Source organism: Macaca mulatta, chromosome 7 (assembly GCF_049350105.2).
Source record: "Macaca mulatta isolate MMU2019108-1 chromosome 7, T2T-MMU8v2.0, whole genome shotgun sequence".
Taxonomy (NCBI): Eukaryota; Metazoa; Chordata; class Mammalia; order Primates; family Cercopithecidae; genus Macaca; species Macaca mulatta.
In genome coordinates, this window is record NC_133412.1 from 36,775,001 (window position 1) to 36,796,386 (window position 21,386).

Genomic DNA, 21,386 nt, shown 5'->3' on the forward strand with positions numbered 1-21,386 from the left:
GATGCAGAGGCTGAGGTCCTAGGTTCAAATCTCTGCTCTACTTCTCCTTAGACACGTGATGTTGGGCCAGTTGCTGAACATTTCATAGTCTCCGTTTCCTCTGGTTCAATGTTGATAATAAGAGTAATCCTTTACAAACAATTGTGATGATGAATTAAACTAATGCACATAAATGTGCTTCGTGAGTACCTGACCTTCACGAGTAAGCAGTTACTCCTTACATTATGTGTGAGCAGCTGTTAGTTATGTGACCCCCAACCCAGCCAACTCAGGTGGGCCCACTGAGATTGTACAGATAGTGGGGAAGCCGGGATTCAAGCAAGAGCCTTTCTGATCCTACCAGCATGTTTTCTGTGAGAGAAAATTATGTTGGACTGTAGTTATACAAAGGGAGAGTGAGAGAAAGAGGGATGAGAGAGACAGTAGAAGAAGGAAAACAGGCAGGAAAAATGGGAAGTGAAGAGAAAGGGCAAAGGAAAATGAAGAGGAATCAATGGCAGGGAAAGCAAAAAAAAAAAAAAAAAAATTGTAAGAGAGGAGGCAGGGAGAAGGTAAGGGAGAAGAGCTGGAAGAGGGTAGGGAGGGAGGCAAGAGGAGAGAGAGGAATGAGAAGCCCTAGGTGAATCTGCATGCCTCTCCTGCTACTCCAGCCAGATCCCATCTCTGGGCTGCCTGAATTCCCAGTCTAGTCACCAGGGCCTTGGGCCTGCATGCACCACTGTGCCTCCCCATCTCCTCCGACTCCTGCTTGCCTGGGAGGCCCTTGCCTTCCACCATCCCACAATTTCCTATCACTCCTCAGGGCCTGCCGATCAAGTCCAAAGGCCTGAGGGTGCTGTTGGAGGTGAGTTAGAGAACAACTCCCAGCTGTCTTTCCAGACAAACCTTCCACTGTTCCCGCCCTCTATCCTTTCACTCTGTTTTTAGCTATAAGGAAATAGGGTTTTCTTTCACCATCATATTACAACCGCTTTATTCATAAATGCTTTGCCTATTTTCTATTCCGATGGTTGGGCATAATGTATCAATCCTATATTTTAATAGTGAAATGAAAAATTAACTGTTTTTACATGATTGATATTCAACTCTTAGTAAAAATTGTTGTTTTAATTTATTAAATTCATTTACCATTTTACATTAAAATGGTATGGCAGGTTTTTCTACTCAGTGTCACGTTACTTATAAAACCATAATAATTGGCATTAATGTCTTCTTTTTCATTAAAATATTAAAATACTCATCTCTATGTATATCTACTTCCTTTTTTGTTTCTCCCTTTATAGAATCCTCATAATCACAAATAATGATTTAGATAATAGCAGTTCACTTTAGTCTTCTGTGAACTCCTGAATTCTATTTATATATTGCATATTTGGGGCATTTGGATTGTTTTTCTTTTTTCCTTTTTTGAGACAAGGTCTTACTGTGTCACCCAGGCTAGAGTGCAGTGGTGCATTCGTGGCTCACTGCAGCCTTGACCTCCCAGGCTCAGGTGATTTTCCCCACCACGCCCAGCTAATTTTTTTTTTTTTTTTTTTTTTTTTTTTTTTGTAGAGACGGGGTTTTGCTATGTTGCCCAGGCTGGTCTCAAACTCCTAGGCTCAAGAAATCCTCCAACCTTAGCCTCCCAGGTGGGACTACAGGTGTGTGCCACCATACCTGGCTAATTTTTTTTTTTTTTTGATTTTTTGTAGAGGTGGGATTTTGCCATGTTACCCAGGCTGGTCCCAAACTCCTGGGCTCACCCTAGCCTCCCAGGTAGCTGGGACTACAGGTGTGTGCCACCACACCTGGCTAACTTTTTTTTTTTTTTTTTTTTTTGTAGAGACGGTGTTTCACCATGTTGCCCAGGCTGGTCTCAAACTCCTGAGCTCAAGCGATCCATCCACCTTAACCTCCCAAAGTGCTGGGATTACAGGCCACAGTGCCTGGCCCCGGATTTTATTTTTTGTTATTTTTTCCCATTCTTTTCTTCTTGCTTTACCTACCTGTCCCTTCCCCCAACTTCTCCCAATTTTAAAACCGTGTAAAGTGGAGATTGTTTAATATATTGTTTAATATAGTGGAATCACAGCACAATCAAAACAGCATGAAACCCAGACCCATGTGATAAGGTTGTAGACAGACCTGTGGTATCAGTGATCAGACTTACAAACGTACAGGAGATGATAACCTCAGGCAGGTAAGCCAGAATTAACAACGGGAAGATCTGCAAACGATGCTTGGGAGGTTATTTAATCCTGTGACTTATTCATTATCAATCTTTATTCATCTGCAATATAGATCCCACGTTCTGGCAAAGATTCGTGATGCTAACAAACCAAGCGACCTGCCAGATATGCAGATCCTCACCAGATTCATAAAGGGCACCCATTCTGAATAATGTGTCTTGTGAGCTCATACCTTATGAAATTTCTTGTCATAGAGCTGCATAGCACTTAGGAGGGTTTGCTTCTGAAAAGCCATCTCCTATAATCAGTGGTGTGGCTTGACTTTTGTGGCTCTGTTCAGGTAGATGAAATGACCTTCAGAGAAGGGGATGCCAAAGTCTCCATTCTTTCAGATACTTATTGAGTGTCTAATATTTGGGATTCAGTCTTGGTAAATAATTATACTTTTTAACTAAACTGTATTGTCTTATATCTTTATTGCTGCAGTTTCTGATCTGGAAGTGCTGGTCATTCACTCAGTCATTAACAAACACTTATGGATACTTCTAGGTCAGCCCTGTGTCTATTAAGATTTGAAACATGCCCATAAGGAGCGTGTCGTTTAGTAGGGGAGCTTGACTATTAAACAACTAAAAAGAATAGAGTATAATAAATAGTATATAAACAGATAAAGAGCTGGAGAAATGCAAAAGAGAGAACCATTTTATAGACTGGAGGGGCTGGTGAGGCCTTAAAGAGTGCATGAGTTTTCTAGGCTGGCAGGGGCGGGAAGGGCATTTCCCATAGAGCGCATGCAGAGGCGTGATGGCAGGAGAATGCAGGACATATCCAAGGGCGGTGGTGGATGGGGTGGCAGGGGGAGGGTTCCGGGTGACTGGGGCAGGTGATTGTGGTAAGGAGTGGCCAAATATGAGGCTGGAAGAACAGGTTAGGCAGGCCAGAGCATGTTCAGAAGAAAGGAAGTAGAGGTTGGAGTGTTGGAGAGAAAGGGTGGAACAATCTCTCCATCCCCTATTTTGGGAAAGCCGACTCATTCTCATCAGTTCTTCCTGACCTAGCTGCTACCCAGGAAAAATCGACCTCTCTCCTGTTTTCCCTCCCCATGTGTTTTTGTTCATAGGGTTAGCCACTTCACCCATTGTTTTTGTTTGTTTGTATTTGAGACAGAGTCTCCTCTGTTGCCCAGGCTGGAGTGCAGTGGCGCTATCATGGCTCACTGTAGCCTCAACCTCCCTGGGCTCAGGTGATCCTCCTGAGTAGCCTCCAGAGTAGCTGGGACTACAGGTGTGCATCAGTATGCCTGGCTAATTTTTGTATTTTTTGTAGAGATGGGGTTTCGCCATGTTGCCCAGCTGGCCTCGAACTCCTGGGCTTGAACTCCTGGGCTCAAGCAATCCTCCCACTTCGATCTCCCAAAGTGCTGGGATTACAGGCATGAGCCACGACCCATTGTTTTCTGGTTGGTTTAGATGACTTCTCCTGAGAGAAGGGATTTTTGTTTTTCCTAGTTAGGTTACTTAATTAGCTAATAGATGCCAAATACATGTTTCTTAAGTTAGGCTACTCTGTAGATTAATATCTCAACTGAGATGTCTTACAACTTTAAAACTGTAAAGATTCTGTGATCCGAAATAACAGCATTTCCCACACTGGCCTAATTTTATTTATGGTAGTCCCCCCTTATCAATGGTTTCACTTTCCACATTATCCAAGGTCAACCATGGTCAAAAATGTTAAATAAAAAATTCTAGAAGTAAACATTTCATAAGTTTTAAATTGTGTGCTGTTCTGAATAGTGTGATGAAATCTTGTGTGATCCTGCTCCCTCCTGCCCAGAACGGGAAGCATCCTCTTGTCCAGCGTGTCCACACCATGTATACCCGGCCCTGTGAGTCACTTAATAGCCATCTCTGTTATCAGATTGATGGTTGGGGTATTGCAGTGCTTGTGACCAAGTAACCCTTATTTTACTTCATAATGGCCCCAAAGTGCAAGAATACTGTGCCTAATTTATGCATTAAACTTAATCATGGGTATGTATGTGTAGGAAAAAGTAGTATATATAGGCTTCAGTTTCAGGCATCCTCTGGGGGTCTTGGAATGTATCCCCTGCAGATAAGGGAGGGCTACTGTAGGTCTATATGGCAGAAATTCTTCTCTTTGACACTGAAGAACTCTTTGGGCACCATAGCTTGTTTGGCATGAATGACTTTTTTTTCCTTAAATGTAATTTGTTTCAAGTTCTTTGTCTAAGAAAGTGAAATGTTCACATTTTGAAACTCCAAAAATAAAACACTAGAGAGATGATGCCAAAACAGTGATTTCAATCAGAAATGCTTTCTGAATCCAGCATCTAAATGAGAATTAATTATGGAATCTGATCATGGTTAGTAGGCACTTATTGTTTTAAGGCAATTGATGGCAGTATTGAGGAACCTAAAAAAGTATTTTAAACGTTCTCTAGTGTTTTTCATATTTCTAATGAGTTGCGATGGCCAAATGTTCCTTATATGCAAGATGAAATATGAATGATTGTATCTTATTATAAAGTTTTCAAGTTCTAATGAAGAATATCATTCTCGTTCCCTTGGTGGATAGATATCTTCCCACAAATCAGATCACATTGATCATGTGCTATTTTATTTGAGATTAATTTAGAAATAAGTACTCTTCATTTACGATGGAACAAGTAGTAAAAATTTTCTGAGATCAAATTTACTGAGGTAGTTTCCTGCAAATTTCTACAGAGAAGTATAAGATTGAATAAGCCTATTAAAGACACTCTAGTTTCTGTTAAAGTGGTTTCTCAAGCTTGAGATGCAGATTTGAAGTGAGGAAGCTTCAGGAAACTCCATTGCACAGTCCCTGTTGATCTGTCTTGCAAGGCTTAGCTGTATTAATTTCAGAAGAGCTTTGATTTTGCTTGATTGCTTTTCTTCTTATTTGGAAACATATGCTGTTTATTTCATGTATATGATACAAGGCATTTAATAATATAACTGATCAGTGTTTCAACATAATTTATGATCCACTTAGCAGCTTAATAATAAGCTTTTGAGGTTAAGTTCTAGATATAAACTGTTAAATAATTTAGTGCTTATTTTTTCAACAGATGTGAATTATTAAAAAGAAAATGGCCCAACGGAGCACTGTACTTCCTTCTCGTGTCACCAAGGAAAGGTATAATTTATGGAAAATATGCATCTAAGGTATACTTTTCCTTTCCACTCATCCCATGGGGGCTGCTAGTGGGTGTGATAGTTATAAATGAAAGCTTGGGCTGTCACATTATCCAAGAATGGTTTTGTTCAAGGGCAAGAGAAACACTGTTGTGTCCTCTAGCTTTCAATTTATAGGATACTGTGGACCACTCAGTGACCCCAAGAAATAGAGATTTCACAGTAGTCCTGCAGTAGGTAGTCCTGTCTCGACAGTAGTCCTGTCGAGAGTGAAATATAACTCTGGGGACTTGAGGCTAACATCCCTGTTAAGCATTTCAAATCAGAAGTTGCAGATTAGGGGCCTATCGGCCAAAATTGGCTCATGAAGTACATTGCTTGGCCTGCATGCTCTTGAATACGCTTTTTGGAGACAGGGTCTCACTCTGTTGCCCAGGCTAGAGTGCAGTGGCACAGTCACAGCTCACAGCAGCCTGGACCTCCTGGGCTTAGGTGACCTCCCACCTAGCCTTCTGAGTAGCTGGGACTATAGGTATGTGCCAGCATGCCCAGCTAATTTTTAAATAGTTTTTTATAGAGATAGGGTCTCCTTGTGTTGCCCAGGCTGATCTTGAACTCCTGGGCTCAAGCAATCCTGCCACCTCAGCCACCCAAAGTGTTGCAATTACAGGTGTGAGCCACTGCGCTGGCCTTAAATACTTTTAAAATGAATCGTTAACATTTTAAAATCAAGTGATTTCACAATCAAATCTGAATTTGCTAGCTCTTCTTGAAATATCTGATGATCTGGAAAAAGGGACCTGAAGTCCCTGATGGTTACTGATGGGTGCAGCAGAACCGTGGCTCCCTTTAGCTGGGAAATACCCTTTCCAGTTCTCCAAAGTCCCTAACACTCCCTATTGCCTCATATGTAGTATGCTTCACTCATTGATGTCACCTGCCTGACCCATGTAGGCATTGAGTTTGTAACCACTGTTTCAGAAAGGGAGGAGGAGGAGAGCATGTTAGGAGACTTTGTTTGAACTTGATCTTGATAACATAGATTATATTGGGGAGACATCTCGGTGTACCAAAGTCTGCCAGCCTCTTGCTCTTGGAAGCCATGGAGACCACTTCTAGCACACTTAAATCTGTGGGCATGATTATTTAAAGATCTTTCCCGGCTCATGAAGAAAACTCTTTTAGGCAGAAATCCTGCCTCAAACCCTATTTAGCATGTGGTTATAGATAATTTGTATTTCCAAACCTCTCTGGGAAGTTTTGAATCTGGCTTTAAAAATTCTCTTTTCCCAATGAACAGCCCTCATGATTCCCTTCTGCAGGCGAGTGAGAACCATGCCCCGACACAGCCAGTCCCTGACCATGGCACCGTACTCATCTGTAAGCCTCGTGGAGCAACTGGAAGACAGGATCCTCTGCCACGAGAAAACCACCGCTGCCCTTGTAGAGCACGCCTTTCGGATTAAAGATGACATTGTCAACAGTTTGCAGAAAATGCAAAACAAAGGGGGAGGTGACCGCTTGGCCAGGCTTTTCTTGGAGGAGCATATCAGAAACATAACTGCCATAGTGAAGCAACTTAATCGGGATATCGAGGTAAGGTTTGTGAAAGTCAGGTGGCCTATGTCCCTTGCCACAGAATTGCCCCATGTCAGGAGGTCACCCAAGTCTAATTCCTACCTCCCAGGCAGTAATGCATTTAGAACAAAGCTGTCTGTCTTGTCTATTCTTAATGATCGCCAAGGAGACAGCTTGTGGAAATATCCTAATTAAATTTATTCCAGTATTTGATAACAGTGACTGTCAGTGTTATGTTTAATCTAAATTTACCTTGCTGATTATTAAATGACTTTATTTTGTTTGACTCTTAATGAAGAGAGGGAAGAACTAGTCAAATAGTTTCTCTCTGTAATCTTTCACATCTTTGAAGACAGCTATTAAGTCAGTTACTAAGGTCAGACTTTGTTGCTTCAGGTTAAATGTTTCTAGTTCATAATGATTATATGTAATACAGTTTATAACTCAGACAATTTAGGCATTCGAATTGCTCCTCAGACTCCCCTTTTTATTGCTGTAGTTCTCTTTGGAGTGAGACCAATAAAAGGCCAATATTGTCTATTTTTAGAATTGGTAGATTTACTGCTATTTATTGAACAATCACAGGGACCACACAGTTTAGTTCAGGAAGCTTCAGATCATTTAGGGCTTGGGTTTCCCTCACTACTCAATGTTCATATCTTTCACATGTAATGATTGAATATATGAATAATAGATATATGGCTAGATTAAGGAAAACTTTTGTTTCCTATGATGGAGATTATATCTGAATTATGCTTCCTAAAATTAAACCTCATTTCTTTTTTTTTCCATTGTCAGATTTGTATTTATTTATTTTAATGGCTTTATTGAGATATAACGTAAATGTCACAAAAAGTGTAAAATTAAATGATTTTTAGTAAATTTATAAAATTGTGCAACCTCAACACAATTCAATTTTAGGACACTACCATCATCTTCCCAAAATTCGCATAAGCCTGTTTGCAGTCAAGTCCTACTTCTACCCCAGTCCCAGGCAACCACTCATCTACTTTCTGTCTCTAGAAATTGGTCTTTTCCAGACAGTTCATATAAATGGAAACCTTACAATATGAGGTCTTTCGCTTCTGGCTTCTTTCTTTCCTTTTCTTTCTTTCTTTTTTTTTTTATTTGTTTGTTTTGTTTGTTTGTTTGTTTTTGTTTTGAATGCAGTTGTGCAATAGTGGCTCACTGAAGCCTTGACCTCCCAGGCTCAACCAATCCTCCTATGTCGGCCTCCCAAGTAGCTAGGACTACAGGTGTGCACTATCACGCTCAGCTAATTTTTGTATTTTTAATATTACAAGGTCCATCCATAATGTAGTATTTTTTTTAGAGACATAGTCTCACTATGTTGCCCAGGCAGGGCTTGAACTCCTGGGCTCAAGTGATCTGTCTGCCTCAGCCTCCCAAAGTGCTGGGATTACAGATGTGAGCCACTGTACAGCCTGTCCTCTCTCATTTAGCATAATCTTTCTGCGGTTCAGACATATCCTAGCATGTATCATATTCCTTTTTATGTCTGAGTAATATTCTATTTTCTGGATATACCACATTGTATTTATCTATTCAGGAACTGATGGACATTTGGATTGTTTCCAGTTTTAGCTTTTATGAGTAAAGCTGCTATGAAAACTTGTGACAGGTCTTTGATGTAAAAATATGTCTTTATTTCTCTTGAGTAAATTACTAGGAGTAGAATTTCTGGGTCTTATAGTGAGCTTATATTTAACTTTTTAAAACATAGTCAAATAATTTTCCAAAGTGGCTATAACATTTTACAATCCCACAAGCAATATATGAAGGTTCCAGTTTCTCTAGCCCTCAGCAATACTTGGCATTATCTTTTTTTATTGTAGTCATTCTAATGGATGTGTAGTGGTATCTCATTATGGTTTAAATTTGTATTTTCCTAGTAACTAATGATCTTGAACGCCTTTTTGTATGCTTATTGATCATTTGTATGTCTTTGTTGGTGAAATGTCTAAGTCTTCTACCCATTTTTTAAAAATTAGATTTTCTTCATTGTGGGAAAAAAGCTACCATTTTAACCATTTTAAGTGTACAATCTAATGACATTAAGTACATTCACAATGTTGGGCAATCATTATTACTGTCTATTTCCAAAAGGTTTCCATCATCCCAAACTGAGACTTTGTTCCCATTAAAAAGTAACCCCCCACTCCACTTTCCCCTCAGCCCCTGGTGACATCTATTCTATTTTCTGTCCTTATGAATTTACTTATTCTAGCTACTTCATATAAGTGGAATCAGACAATAATTTATCCTTTTGTGTCTGAATTTTCTCACTTAGCATAATGATTTCAAGGTCCATCCATAATGTAACAGGTATCAGAATTCATTTTTACATTGGGTTATTTGTCATATTATTGATAACTTATGCAAGTTTTTATGTAGTTTGGATACAATTCCCTTATCAGATATGTGATTTACAAATATTTTCTCCCATTCTGTGACTTATATTTTCATTTTTGTAATAGTGTGTCTTTTGAAGTATGAGCATTTTTAGTTTTAATGAAGTCTAATATCAATTTTTTTCTTTAATGGTTTATTCTTTTGGTGTTGTGTCTTTACGACTATTTGCTTGTTAACTCAAGGTCACAAAGATTTTCCCCTATGTTTAATTCAAGATTCTTAGTTTATGCACTTAGGTCTGTGAACTATTTTGAACTAATTTTTGTATATGGTGTGAGGTAAGGGTCTAAGTTAATTTTTTTTCATCTTGCTATCCTAGGAAAATCTATCCTTCTCCCATTTGTCCTTTTGTTGAAAATCAATTGACCAAAAAATATAAGGGTTTATTTCTGGATTCCACTGATCTGTATGATTTTCTTAATGTCAATACCACATTGTCTTGATTTCTAGTTTTAGAGTATATTTTTGAAATAAGGTAATATAAGTTATCCAACTATGTTCTTTTTAAAAGGTGTTTTTGGGCTAGTCTATGTCCTTTGCATTTTCAATTAAATTTTAGGATTAGCTTATCAGTTTATATTAAAAAGGTGACTTTGATAGACATTGCTTTGCATGTATAGATTTTAAAAAGGCTGGGTGCAGTGGATCACACTTGTAATCTCAGCACTTTGGGAGAGAGAAGTAGGAGAATCACTTGAGCCCAGGAATTTGAGACCAGCCTGAGCAACATAGTGAGACCCTATCTTTCTCTAAAATAATAATAACAATAATAATAAAAACAAATAATGTATAGATCCATTTGGGGAGAGTTGCCATCTTAATACTGTGCCTGATTGTTCAAGGAACCAACTTTTGGTTTTATTAATTTTGTCAGATGTTTTTGTTTTTGTTACTAATTTTAAAATTTTAAAATTGACAGACAATAATTATATATATTATTGGGGTACATAGTGATGTTTCAATACATCTAATATGCAGTGACCAGATCAAGGTAATTTTGTGTCCTTTAACAAATTGCTGTATCTCCTTCCCTTCCCCCTACCCATCCCATCCTCTAGTATTCTCTATTCTAATTTTTACTTCTTTGAGATCAACTTTTTTTAGCTTTCACATATGAGTAAGAACATGCAGTGTTTAACTTTCTGTTCCTGGCTTATTTCACATAACATAATGTCCTGCTGTTCTATCTGTGTTGCTGCAAAAGACAGAATTTTGTTCTTTTTTATGGCTGATAGTATTCCATTGTATATATATATATACCACATTGTCTTTATCCATTCATCCATTGTTGGACACCTAGGTTTGACTCCATATCTTGGCTATTACAAATAGTGCTGCAATAAACATGGGGGTGCAGATGTCTCTTCAATATACTGATTTCCTTTCCTTTGGATAAATTCCCAGTAGTGGGATTGCTGGATCATATGGTAGTTCTATTTGTAGTTTTTTGAGGAACCTCCATACTTTTCTCCATAGTGGCTGTACTAGTTTACATTCCCGCCAACAGTGTATAAGAGCTCCCTTTTCTCTGCATACTTGCCAGCATGTGTTACTTTTTGTGTTTTGGTAATAGCCGTTATAACTGGAGTGAGATGATACTTCATTGTGATTTTGATTTGCATTTCCCTGATAGTGATATTGGGCCTTTTTCCATATATTTGTTTGCCATTTGTATGTCTTCTTTTGATAAATATTTGTTCAAATCATTTACCCATTTAAAAAATTGCATATTTTTTGCTGTTGAGATGTTTGAGTTCCTTCTGTATTCTGGATACTAATCTTATTGGATGAATAGTTTGCAGGTATTTTTCTCCCATCCTGTAGGTTGTATTTTCACTTTGTTGATTGTTTCCTTTACTGTGCAGAAGCGTTTTTGTTTGATATAATCCATTTGTTTATTTTTGCTCTTGTTGCCTGTGCTTTTGAGGTCTTTTTTTTTTTTTTTTTTTTTTTTGAGACGGAGTCTCACTCTGTCGCCCAGGCTGGAGTGCAGTGGCCGGATCTCAGCTCACTGCAAGCTCTGCCTCCTGGGTTTACGCCATTCTCCTGCCTCAGCCTCCCGAGTAGCTGGGACTACAGGCGCCCGCCACCTCGCCCGGCTAGTTTTTTGTACTTTTTAGTAGAGACGGGGTTTCACCGTGTTAGCCAGGATGGTCTCGATCTCCTGACCTCATAATCCGCCCGTCTCGGCCTCCCAGAGTGCTGGGATTACAGGCTTGAGCCACCGCGCCCGGCCAGGTCTTCTTAATAAAATCTTCTCCTAGACCAGTGTCCTGAAGTGTTTCCCCTGTGTTTTCTTCTATTAGTTTTATCATGTCGGGCCTTACATTTAGGTCTTTTGCCCATTTGGAGTTTTGTTTTTGTCCAGAGTGGGGGGGGTCCCTAGTTTAATTCTTCTGCATATGGATGTCCAGTTTTCCAAGCACCGTTTGTTGAAGATTTGTCTTTTCCTCAATGAGTGTTCTTGGCACCTTTGTCCAAAATCAGATGGCTGTAGATACGTGGATTAATTTTAGGTTCTCTTTTCTGTTCTATTGTTCTATGTGTCTGTTTTTATGCCAGTACAATGCTGTTTTGGTTACTACAACTATGTAGTGTATTTTGAGGTCTGGTAGTGGATGCTTCTGGCTTTGTTCTTATTTATTTATTTATTTATTTATTTATTTATTTATTTATTGAGATAGAGTCTCACTCTTTTGCCCAGGCTAGAGTGCAGTGGCATGATATTGGCTCACTGCAACCTCAGCCTCCCAGGTTCAAGTGTTTCTCCTGCCTCAGCTTCCCAAGTAGTTGAGATTATAGGCACATGTCATCACGCCAGGCTAATTGTCATATTTTTAGTAGAGACAGGGTTTCATCATGTTGACTAGGCTGGTCTCCAACTCCTGACCTCAGGTGATCCACCCATCTTGGCCTCCCAAAGTGCTGGGATTACAGGCGTGAGCCACTGCGCCCAGCCCTAGCTTTGTTCTTTTTGTTCAGGGTTGCTTTGGCTATTTGGGGTCTTTTGTGGTTCCATAGAAATTTTAGGGGTTATGGTTGGGCGCAGAGAACATCCTTTTTTTTTTCTTTTCTTTTCTTTTTTTTTTTTTAATTATACTTTAAGTTCTAGGGTACATGTGCACAATATGCAGGTTTGATACATAGGTATACATGTGCCATGTTGGTTTGATGCACCCATCAACTCATCATTTACATTAGGTATTTCTCCTAATGCTATTCCTCCCACAGCCCTCCACCCACTGACAGACGCCGGCGTATGATGTTCCCCTCCCTGTGTCCAAGTGATCTCATTGTTCAGTTCCCACCTATGATTGAGAACATGCGGTGTTTGATTTTCTGCCCTTGTGATAGTTTGCTGAGAATGATGGTTTCCAGTCTCATCCATGTCCCTGCACAGGACATGAACTCATCCTTTTTTATGGCTGCATAGTGCCACATGGTGTATATGTGCCACATTTTCTTAATCCAGTTTATCATTGATGGACATTTGGGTTGGTTCCAAGTCTTTGCTCTTGTGAATAGTGCTGCAATAAACATATATGTGCATGATTTATCGTAGCATGATTTGTAATTCTTTGGGTATATACCCAGTAATGGGATTGCTGGGTCAAATGGTAATTCTAGTCCTAGATCCTTGAGGAATCGCCACACTGTCTTCCGCAATGGTTGAACTAATTTACGCTCCCACCAACAGTGTAAAAGTGTTCCTATTTCTCCACATCCTCACCAGCATCTGTTGTTTCCTGACTTTTTAATGATTGCCATTCTAACTGGTGTGAGATGGTATCTCATTGTGGTTTTGATTTGCATTTTTCTGATGACCAGTGATGATGAGCATTTTTTCATGTGTCTGTTGGCTGCATAAATGTCTTCTTTTGAGAAGTGTCTGTTCATTTCCTTTGCCCACTTTTTGATGGGGTTGTTTTTTTCTTGTAAATTTGTTTGAGTTCTTTGTAGATTCTGGATATTAGCCCTTTGTCAGATGGGTAGATTACAAAAATTTTCTCCTATTTTGTAGGTTGCCTCTCCACTCTGATGGTAGTTTCTTTCGCTGTGCAGAAGCTCTTTAGTTTAATTAGATCCCATTTTTCTATTTTGGCTTTTGTTGCCATTGCTTTTGGTGTTTTAGTCATGAAGTCCTTGCCCATGCCTATGTCCTGAATGGTATTGCCTAGGTTTTCTTCTAGGGTTTTTAGGGTTTTAGGTCTAACATTTAAGTGTTTAATCCATCTTGAATTAATTTTTGTATAAGGTGTAAGGAAGGGATCCAGTTTCAGCTTTCTACATATGGCTAGCCAGTTTTCCCAGCACCATTTATTAAATAGGGAATCCTTTCCCTGTTTCTTGTTTTTGTCAGGTTTGTCAAAGATCAGATGGTTGTAGATGTGTGGTGTTATTTCTGAGGCCTCTGTTGTGTTCTATTGGTCTATATCTCTGTTTTGGTACCAGTACCATGCCGTTTTGGTTACTGAAGCCTTGTAGTATAGTTTGAAGTCGGGTAGCGTGATGCCCCCAGCTTCGTTCTTTTTGCTTAGGATTATCTTGGCAATGCAGGCTGTTTTTTGGTTCCATATGAACTTTAAAGTAGTTTTTTCCAGTTCTGTGAAGAAAGCCATTGGTAGCTTGATGGGGATGGCATTGAATCTGTAAATTACCTTGGGCAGTATGGCCATTTTCATGATATTGATTCTTTCTATCCATGAGCATGGAATATTCTTCCATTTGTTTGTGTCCTCTTTTATTTCATTGAGCAGTGGTTTGTAGTTCTTCCTTGAAGAGGTCCTTCACATCCCTTGTAAGTTGGATCCCTAGGTATTTTATTCTCTTTTCTGTAATTGTGAATGGGAGTTCACTCATGATTTGGCTCTCTGTTTGTCTGTTAATAGTGTATAGGAATGCTTGTGATTTTTGCACATTGATTTTGTATCCTGAGACTTTGCTGAAGTTGTTTATCAGCTTAAGGAGATTTTGGGCTGAGACAATGGGGTTTTCTAAATATACAATCATGTCATCTGCAAACAGGGACAATTTGACTTCCTCATTTCCTAACTGAACACCCTTTATTTCTTTCTTTTGCCTGATTGCCCTAGCCAGAACTTCCAACACTATGTTGAATAGGAGTGGTAAGAGAGGGCATCCTTGTCTTGTCCCAGTTTTCAAAGGAAATGCTTCCAGTTTTTGCCCATTCAGTATGATATTGGCTGTGGGTTTGTCATAAATAGCTCTTCTTATTTTGAGATACATTCCATCAGTACCTAGTTTATTGAGAGTTTTTAGCATGATGGGCTGTTGAATTTTGTCAAAGGCCTTTTCTGCATCTATTGCGATAATCAGGTGGGTTTTTGTCATTGGTTCTGTTTGTGTGATGGATTAAGTTTATTGATTTGCGTATGTTGAACCAGCCTTGCATCCTAGGGATGAAGCCAACTTGATTGTAGTGGATAAGCTTTTTGATGTGCTGCTGGATTCAGTTTGCCAGTATTTTATTGAGGATTTTCACACTGATGTTCATCAGGGATATTGGCCTAAAATTCTCTTTTTTTGTTGTGTCTCTGCCAGGCTTTGGTATCAGGATGACATCGGCCTCATACAATGAGTTAGGGAGGATTCCCTTTTTTTCTATTGATTGGAACAGTTTCAGAAGGAATGGTACCAGCTGCTTTTTGTACCTCTGGTAGAATTCAGCTGTGAATCAGTCTGGTTGTGGACTTGTTTTGGTTGGTAGCCTATTAATTATTGCCTCAATTTCAGAGCCTATTATTGGTCTATTCAGAGATTCAACTTCTTCCTGGTTTAGTCTTGGGAGGGTGTATGTGTCCAGGAATTTATCCATTTCTTCTAGATTCTCTATTTTATTTGTGTAGAGGTGTTTATAGTATTCTCTGATGGTAGTTTGTATTTCTGTGGGATAGGTGGTGATATCCCCTTTATCATCTTTTATTGCGTCTATTTGATTCTTCTCTCTTTTCTTCTTTATTAGTCTTGCTAGCAGTCTATCAATTTTGTTGATTTAAAAAAAAAAACAGCTCCTGGATTCATTGATTTTTTTTGAAGGGCTTTTTGTGTCTCTATGTCTTTCAGTTCTGCTCTGATCTTAGTTACTTTTTGCCTTCTGCTAGCTTTTGAATTTGTTTGCTCTTGCTTCTCTAGTTATTTTCACTGTGATGTTAGGGTGTCAATTTTAGATCTTTTCTGCTTTCTCTTGTGGGCATTTAGTGCTATAAGTTTCTGTCTAGACACTGCTTTAAATGTGTCCCAGAGATTCTGGTACATTGTATGTTTGTTCTCATTGGTTTCAAAGAACATCTTTATTTCTGCCTTCAGTTTGTTATTTACCCAGTAGTCATTCATGAGGAAGTTGTTCAGTTTCCATGTAGTTGTGCAGTTTTGAGTGAGTTTCTTAATCCTGAGTTCTAATTTGATTGCACTGTTGTCTGAGAGACAGTTTGTTGTGATTTCTGTTCTTTTACATTTTCTGAGAAGTGCTTTACTTCCAATTATGTGGTCAATTTTAGAATAAGTGCGATGTGGTGCTGAGAAGAATGTATATTCTGTTGATTTGGGGTGGAGAGTTCTGTCAGTGTCTATTAGGTCTGCCTGTTGCAGAGCTGAGTTCAGGTCCTGGATATCCTTGTTAACCTTCTGTCTCGTTGATCTGTCTAATATTTACAGTGGGGTGTTAAAGTCTCCCATTATTATTGTGTGGGAGTCTAAGTCCCTTTGTAGGTCTCTAAGGACTTGCTTTATGAATCTGGGTGCTCCTGTATTGGGTTCATGTATATTTATGATAGTTAGCTCTGCTTGTTGAATTGATCCCTTTACCGTTACGTAATGGCCTTCTTTGTCTGTTTTGATCTTTATTGGTTTAAAGTCTGTTTTATCAGAGACTAGGATTGTAACCCCTGCTTTTTTTTTTTTTGCTTTCCATTTGCTTGGTAGATCTTCCTCCATCCCTTTATTTTGAGCCTATGTGCATCTTTGCACATGAGATGGGTCTCCTGAATACAGCACACTGATGGGTCTTGACCCTTTATCCAATTTGCCAGTCTATGTCTTTTAATTGGGGCATTTAGCCCACTTACATTTAAGGTTAATATTTTATTATGTGTCGGTTTGATCCTGTCATCATGATGTTCGCTGGTTATTTTGCCTGTTAAATGATGCATTTTCTTCACAGCATCAATGGTCTTTACATTTTGGCATGTTTTTGCAGTGGCTGGTACTGGTTGTTTCTTTCCATGTTTAGTGCTTCCTTCAGGAGCTCTTGTAAGGCAGGCCTGGTGGTGACAAAATCTCTCAGCATTTGCTTGTCTGTAAAGGATGTTATTTCTCCTTCACTTGTGAAGCTTAGTTTGGCTGGATATGAAATTCTGGGTTGAAAATTCTTTTCTTGAAGAATGTTGATTATTGGCCCCCACTCTCTTGTGGCTTGTGGGATTTCTGCTGAGAGATCCACTGTTAGTCCTGTGGACTTCCCTTTGTGGGTAACTCGACCTTTCTCTCTGACTGCCCTTAACAGTTTTTCCTTCATTTCAACCTTGGTGAATCTGACAATTATGTGTCTTGGGGTTGCTCTTCTTAAGGAGTATCTTTGTGGTGGTCTCTGTATTTCCTGAATTTGAATGTTGGCCTGCCTTGCTAGGCTGGGGGAAGTTCTCCTGGATAATATCCTGCAGAGTGTTTTCCAACTTGATTCCATTCTCCCCATCACTTTCAGATACAACAATCAAATGTAGGTTTGGTCTTTTCACATAGTCCCATATTTTGTGGAGGCTTTATTCATTTCTTTTTACTTTTTTCTCTAACCTTGTTTTCTCCCTTTATTTCATTAATTTTATCTTAAATCACTGATACCCCTTCTTCTGCTTGGTTGAATCGGCTGTTGAAGCTTGTGCATGCGTCACAAAGTTCTTGTGCCATAGTTTTTAGCTCCATCAGGTCACTTAAGGTCTTCTCTACACGGTTTATTCCAGTTAGCCATTCGTCTGATCTTTTTTCAAGATTTTTAGCTTCCTTGTGATGAGTTGGAACATCTTCCTTTAGCTCAGAGAACTTTGTTATTACCGACTTTCTGAAGCCTACGCTGTCAACTCGTCAAAGTCATTCTCCGTCCAGCTTTGTTCCATTGCTGGCGAGGAGCTGCAATCCTTTGGAGGAGAAGAGGTGCTCTGAGTTTTAGAATTTTCAACTTTTCTGCTCTGGTTTCTCCCCATCTTTGTGGTTTTATCTACCTTTGGTCTTTGATGTTGGTGACCTACAGATGGGGTTTTGGTGTAGATGACCTTTTTGTTGATGTTGATGCTATTCCTTTCTGTTTGTTAGTTTCCTTCTAACAGTCAAGTCCCTCAGCTGCAGGTCTGTTGGAATTTGCTGGAGTTCCACTCCAGACCCTGTTTGCCTGGGTATCACCTGCAGAGGCTGCAGAACAGCAAATATTGCAGAACAGCAAATATTGCCACCTGATCCTTCCTCTGGAAACTTCGTCCTACAGGGGCAGCCGCCTATATGTGGTGTCTGTCAGCCCCTACTGGGAGGTGTCTCCCAGTTAGGCTACATGGGGGTCAGGGACCCACTTGAGGAGGCAGTCTGTCTGTTCTCAGAACTCAAATGCCATGCTGGGAGAACCACTGCTCTCTTCAGAGCTGTCAGACAGGGGCATTTAAGTCTGCAGAAGTTGTCTGCTGCCTTCTGTACCGCTATGCCCTGCCAACAGAGGTGGAGTCTATAGAGGCAGTAGGACTTGCTGAGCTGAGGTGGGTTCTGCCCAGTTTGAGCTTCCCAGCCACTTTGTTTACCTACTTGAGCCTCAGCAATGGTGGACGCCCTTCCCCCAGCCAGGTTGCTGTCTTGCAGATCGATCTCAGACTGCTGTGCTAGCAGTGAGCAAGGCTCCATGGGTGTGGGACCCGCTGAGCCAGGCACGGGAGAGAATCACCTTGTCTGCCAGTTGCTAAGACCTTGGGAAAAGCACAGTATTTGGGTGGGAGTGCCCTGTTTTTTTGGGTAGTCTGTCATGGCTTCCCTTGTCTAGGAAAGGGAAATCCTCTGACCCTTTGTGCTTCCCGGGTGAGGCAACACCCCATCCTGCTTCAGCTCACCCTCTGTGCACTGCACCCACTGTCCAACCAGTCCCAATCAGATGAACCAGGTACCTTAGCTGGAAATGCAGAAATCACCCGTCTTCTTCTTCAATCATGCTGGAAGCTGCAGACTGGAGCTGTTCCTATTCAACCATCTTGGAACACCCGTCTTTTTTTTCTTTTTTTGATACAGGGTCTCAGTCTGTCACCTAGGCTGGTATAATGCAGTGGTCCTATTACAGCCTATTGCAGCCTCAACCTCCTGGGCTCAGGTGATTCTTCCACCTCAGCCTCCTGAGTAGCTGGAACTACAGGTGCATGCCGCCACACCCAGCTAATTTTTTGTAGAGACAGGGTTTTGCCATGTTGCCCAGGCTGGTCTTGAACTTCTGGGCTCAAGTGATCCTCCTGCCTCAGCTTCCCAAAGTGGTAGGATTACAGATACGAGTCACCACACCTGTCTGAGAACATACTTTGTACATTTTTAATCTCTTTACATTTTTTGAGACTTGTTTGATGGCCTTCTTATTCTTACTGATTTTCTTTCTTGTTTTATTAGTTATTGAAATATCCAACTCTCATTGCTGAATTGTCTGTTTCTTCTTCCAGTTCTATTGGTTTTTGCTTCATGTATTTGGGCACTGTTGTTAGGCTCATATAAGTTTATAATTGCATATATCTGCCTGATGCATTGACCCTTTGGCTGTAAAAAGTCTCTCTGTGTCTCTTGTAATATTTCTTAAAGTCTGTTTTGTCTGATATCAGTATAGGTATTCCAGCTCCTTTATGGCTACTGTTTGCATAATTCATGTTTTTTTTTTAGAGAGACCAAATCTCTGTCACCCAGGCTGGAGTGCAGTGGTGCAATCATAACTCACTGCAGACTCAAACTCCTGGGCTCAATTGATTCTCCCACTTCAGCTTCTGAGTAGCTGAGACTACAGACATGTGCTACCATGCCCTGCTAATTTTTCTTATTTTTATTTTTTGTAGAGATGAGGTGTTGCTGTGTTGCCCAGGGTGGTCTTGAACTCCTGCCTCTGCCTCCCAAAGTGCTGGGATTATAGGCATGAGGCACTGTACCTGGTCTCTTTTTTTTGATAATTCTCACCAAGCTTGTGCCTCTTGGCTCTGGCCTATGTATATAGTTATCAGATTTCACTGTTCTTTGAGATTCTCGCATATGTTTACTAAGGACAAGGATTCACTTGTAATTATATCCTAATTGAAGTGCATTTGTCTTCAGAGTTCTAAGAGTTCTAGTGTATACTTCTTATGATGTTTAAAGAAAACAACTGTGTATTTGTTAGTAAGACAGTGCAATGGATCTTTGTGGCTTTGGTGACTTATGGTATCCATTCGGATTTCTTTTGGTCACAGCAATTTGATTTCTCTTGGGATTTACCTTTCTTTCATTGAGTACAGACTGGGATGGCTAATAATCAGATTGCCTTTCCCCCTTTTTAGCTAAAGGGGTTGGGGCCCATAACTCAGGCCAGAGCACTGAGACCCTCCCTTCCTGGAATTTAAAACCTGAGCAGGCTGGGCTGGGCGCAGTGGCTCATACCTGTAATCCCAGCACTTTGGGAGGCCAAGGTGGGAGGATTTGTTGAACCTGGGAGGTCGAGGCTGCAGTGAGCCATGGTCATGCGAGTGTACTCCAGCATGCGTGACAGAGGGAGATGCTACATTGAAAACTAAAACCAAACCAAGCCAAACCAAAACAAAAACCTGAGCAGGCTGATTCCAAGACTGGAAATGGCCATAGTACCTTCCTTGCAGCCACTTTGCCTGCGGGATACTGGCTAGTAGTTCCTGCTGCTTGAACCTCAGGAAATACTCTTTGTATCTCCTTCCCAACCTGCATAACCCAGCTTCCCTGTTGATTGTGTGCTCCTTTCCCCATTCCTTTTCTTTTTCTTTTCTTTTCTTTTTTTTTTTTAATGTTTTCTGGAGACGGGGTCTGGCTGTCATCCAGGCTCAAGTGCAGTGGTATGATCATAGGTCACTGAGGCCTCTTAACTCCTGGGTTCAATTGATCCTCCCACCTCAGCCTCCTGAGGAGCTGAGACTATAGGCACAGGCCACCATGCCCAGCTACTTATTTTATTTTTTGTAGAGACAGGAGTCTTGCTGCGTTGTCCAATGATTTCCATTTGCCCCCTTAAGTTAGTCAGGTCCAATTACCTGCAACTAAAGAAGTAGAACAACCTCAGAGGAACGTAGAAAGTTTACAAAATTGCTGTAAATAATATACTTGTCTTTGGAAGCTGGTATCTATATTAAGAATGATCTTTACAGTTTTATTTTTGGGTGCTGAGTCAGTTTTATCCCAGAGGCTAAAAACTAAGCAACCCTAAGTTGACAACTGTACAAAATTGAAGAACCCCAACTTGAACATTTCAATTTTGAAAGGGATTTCAGATTCATCAAGAGACTGATAGCTCTGCTGCACCTAAATCTAATGACAGGTAAAATCCAAGTGATGGGGATCAATAAGAATTCTCAGGTTCCCATCCCCTCAACCACTGGCAAAGAAGTACAGTAGGCCCCCTTATCTGTGGCTTCACTTTCCGCAATTTCAGTTACCTGTGGCCAACCATGATCTGGAAATATTAAAGGAAAATTCCATAAATAAACAATTGATAAGTTTTAAATTGTGTGCCATTCTGAGTAGCATGATGAAATCTCTCACTCCCCAGCCTGTGTGGGATGTGAATCCCTCCTTAGTTCACACTGTTTATGCTACCTACCTGTTAGTCACTTAGTAGATATCTTGATGATCAGATCAAAGAAACATAGTATATGTAGGGTTTGGTACTATCTGCAGTGTCAGGCATCCACAGGAAGTCTTGGAACGTGTCCCCTTCAGATAAGAGGGGGCTAAGGTATGTTACAAAAAATACAAACTTCCACCATGCTTCGTATTAGAAAATAGTGTT

The 21,386-nt window shown here is 40.2% G+C and overlaps 1 protein-coding gene and 1 long non-coding RNA gene across 25 annotated transcripts in view; one reads left to right on the forward strand and one right to left on the reverse strand.

The window, feature by feature from the left end:
• The window catches only part of LOC144329900 (uncharacterized), an 8,560-nt gene extending 8,033 nt beyond the window's left edge, over window positions 1–527 (reverse strand). Inside the window, exon 1 of the long non-coding RNA XR_013395637.1 lies at window positions 1–527. This exon is cut by the window's left edge and continues 349 nt beyond it. This is a non-coding gene — a long non-coding RNA (uncharacterized LOC144329900).
• The window catches only part of FAM81A (family with sequence similarity 81 member A), a 122,149-nt gene that overhangs the window by 47,186 nt on the left and 53,577 nt on the right, over window positions 1–21,386 (forward strand). For 13 of the 24 annotated variants that reach the window (XR_013395148.1, XR_013395147.1, XM_077937947.1 and 10 more), the window contains 2 exons: window positions 5,284–5,380; window positions 6,673–6,946. Coding sequence is in view for 21 of the 24 variants with exons in the window: in XM_077937947.1 (XP_077794073.1) it covers window positions 5,361–5,380; window positions 6,673–6,946 (294 nt within the window). In the remaining 3 variants the exon portion in view is untranslated. 24 annotated transcript variants of the gene reach the window in all.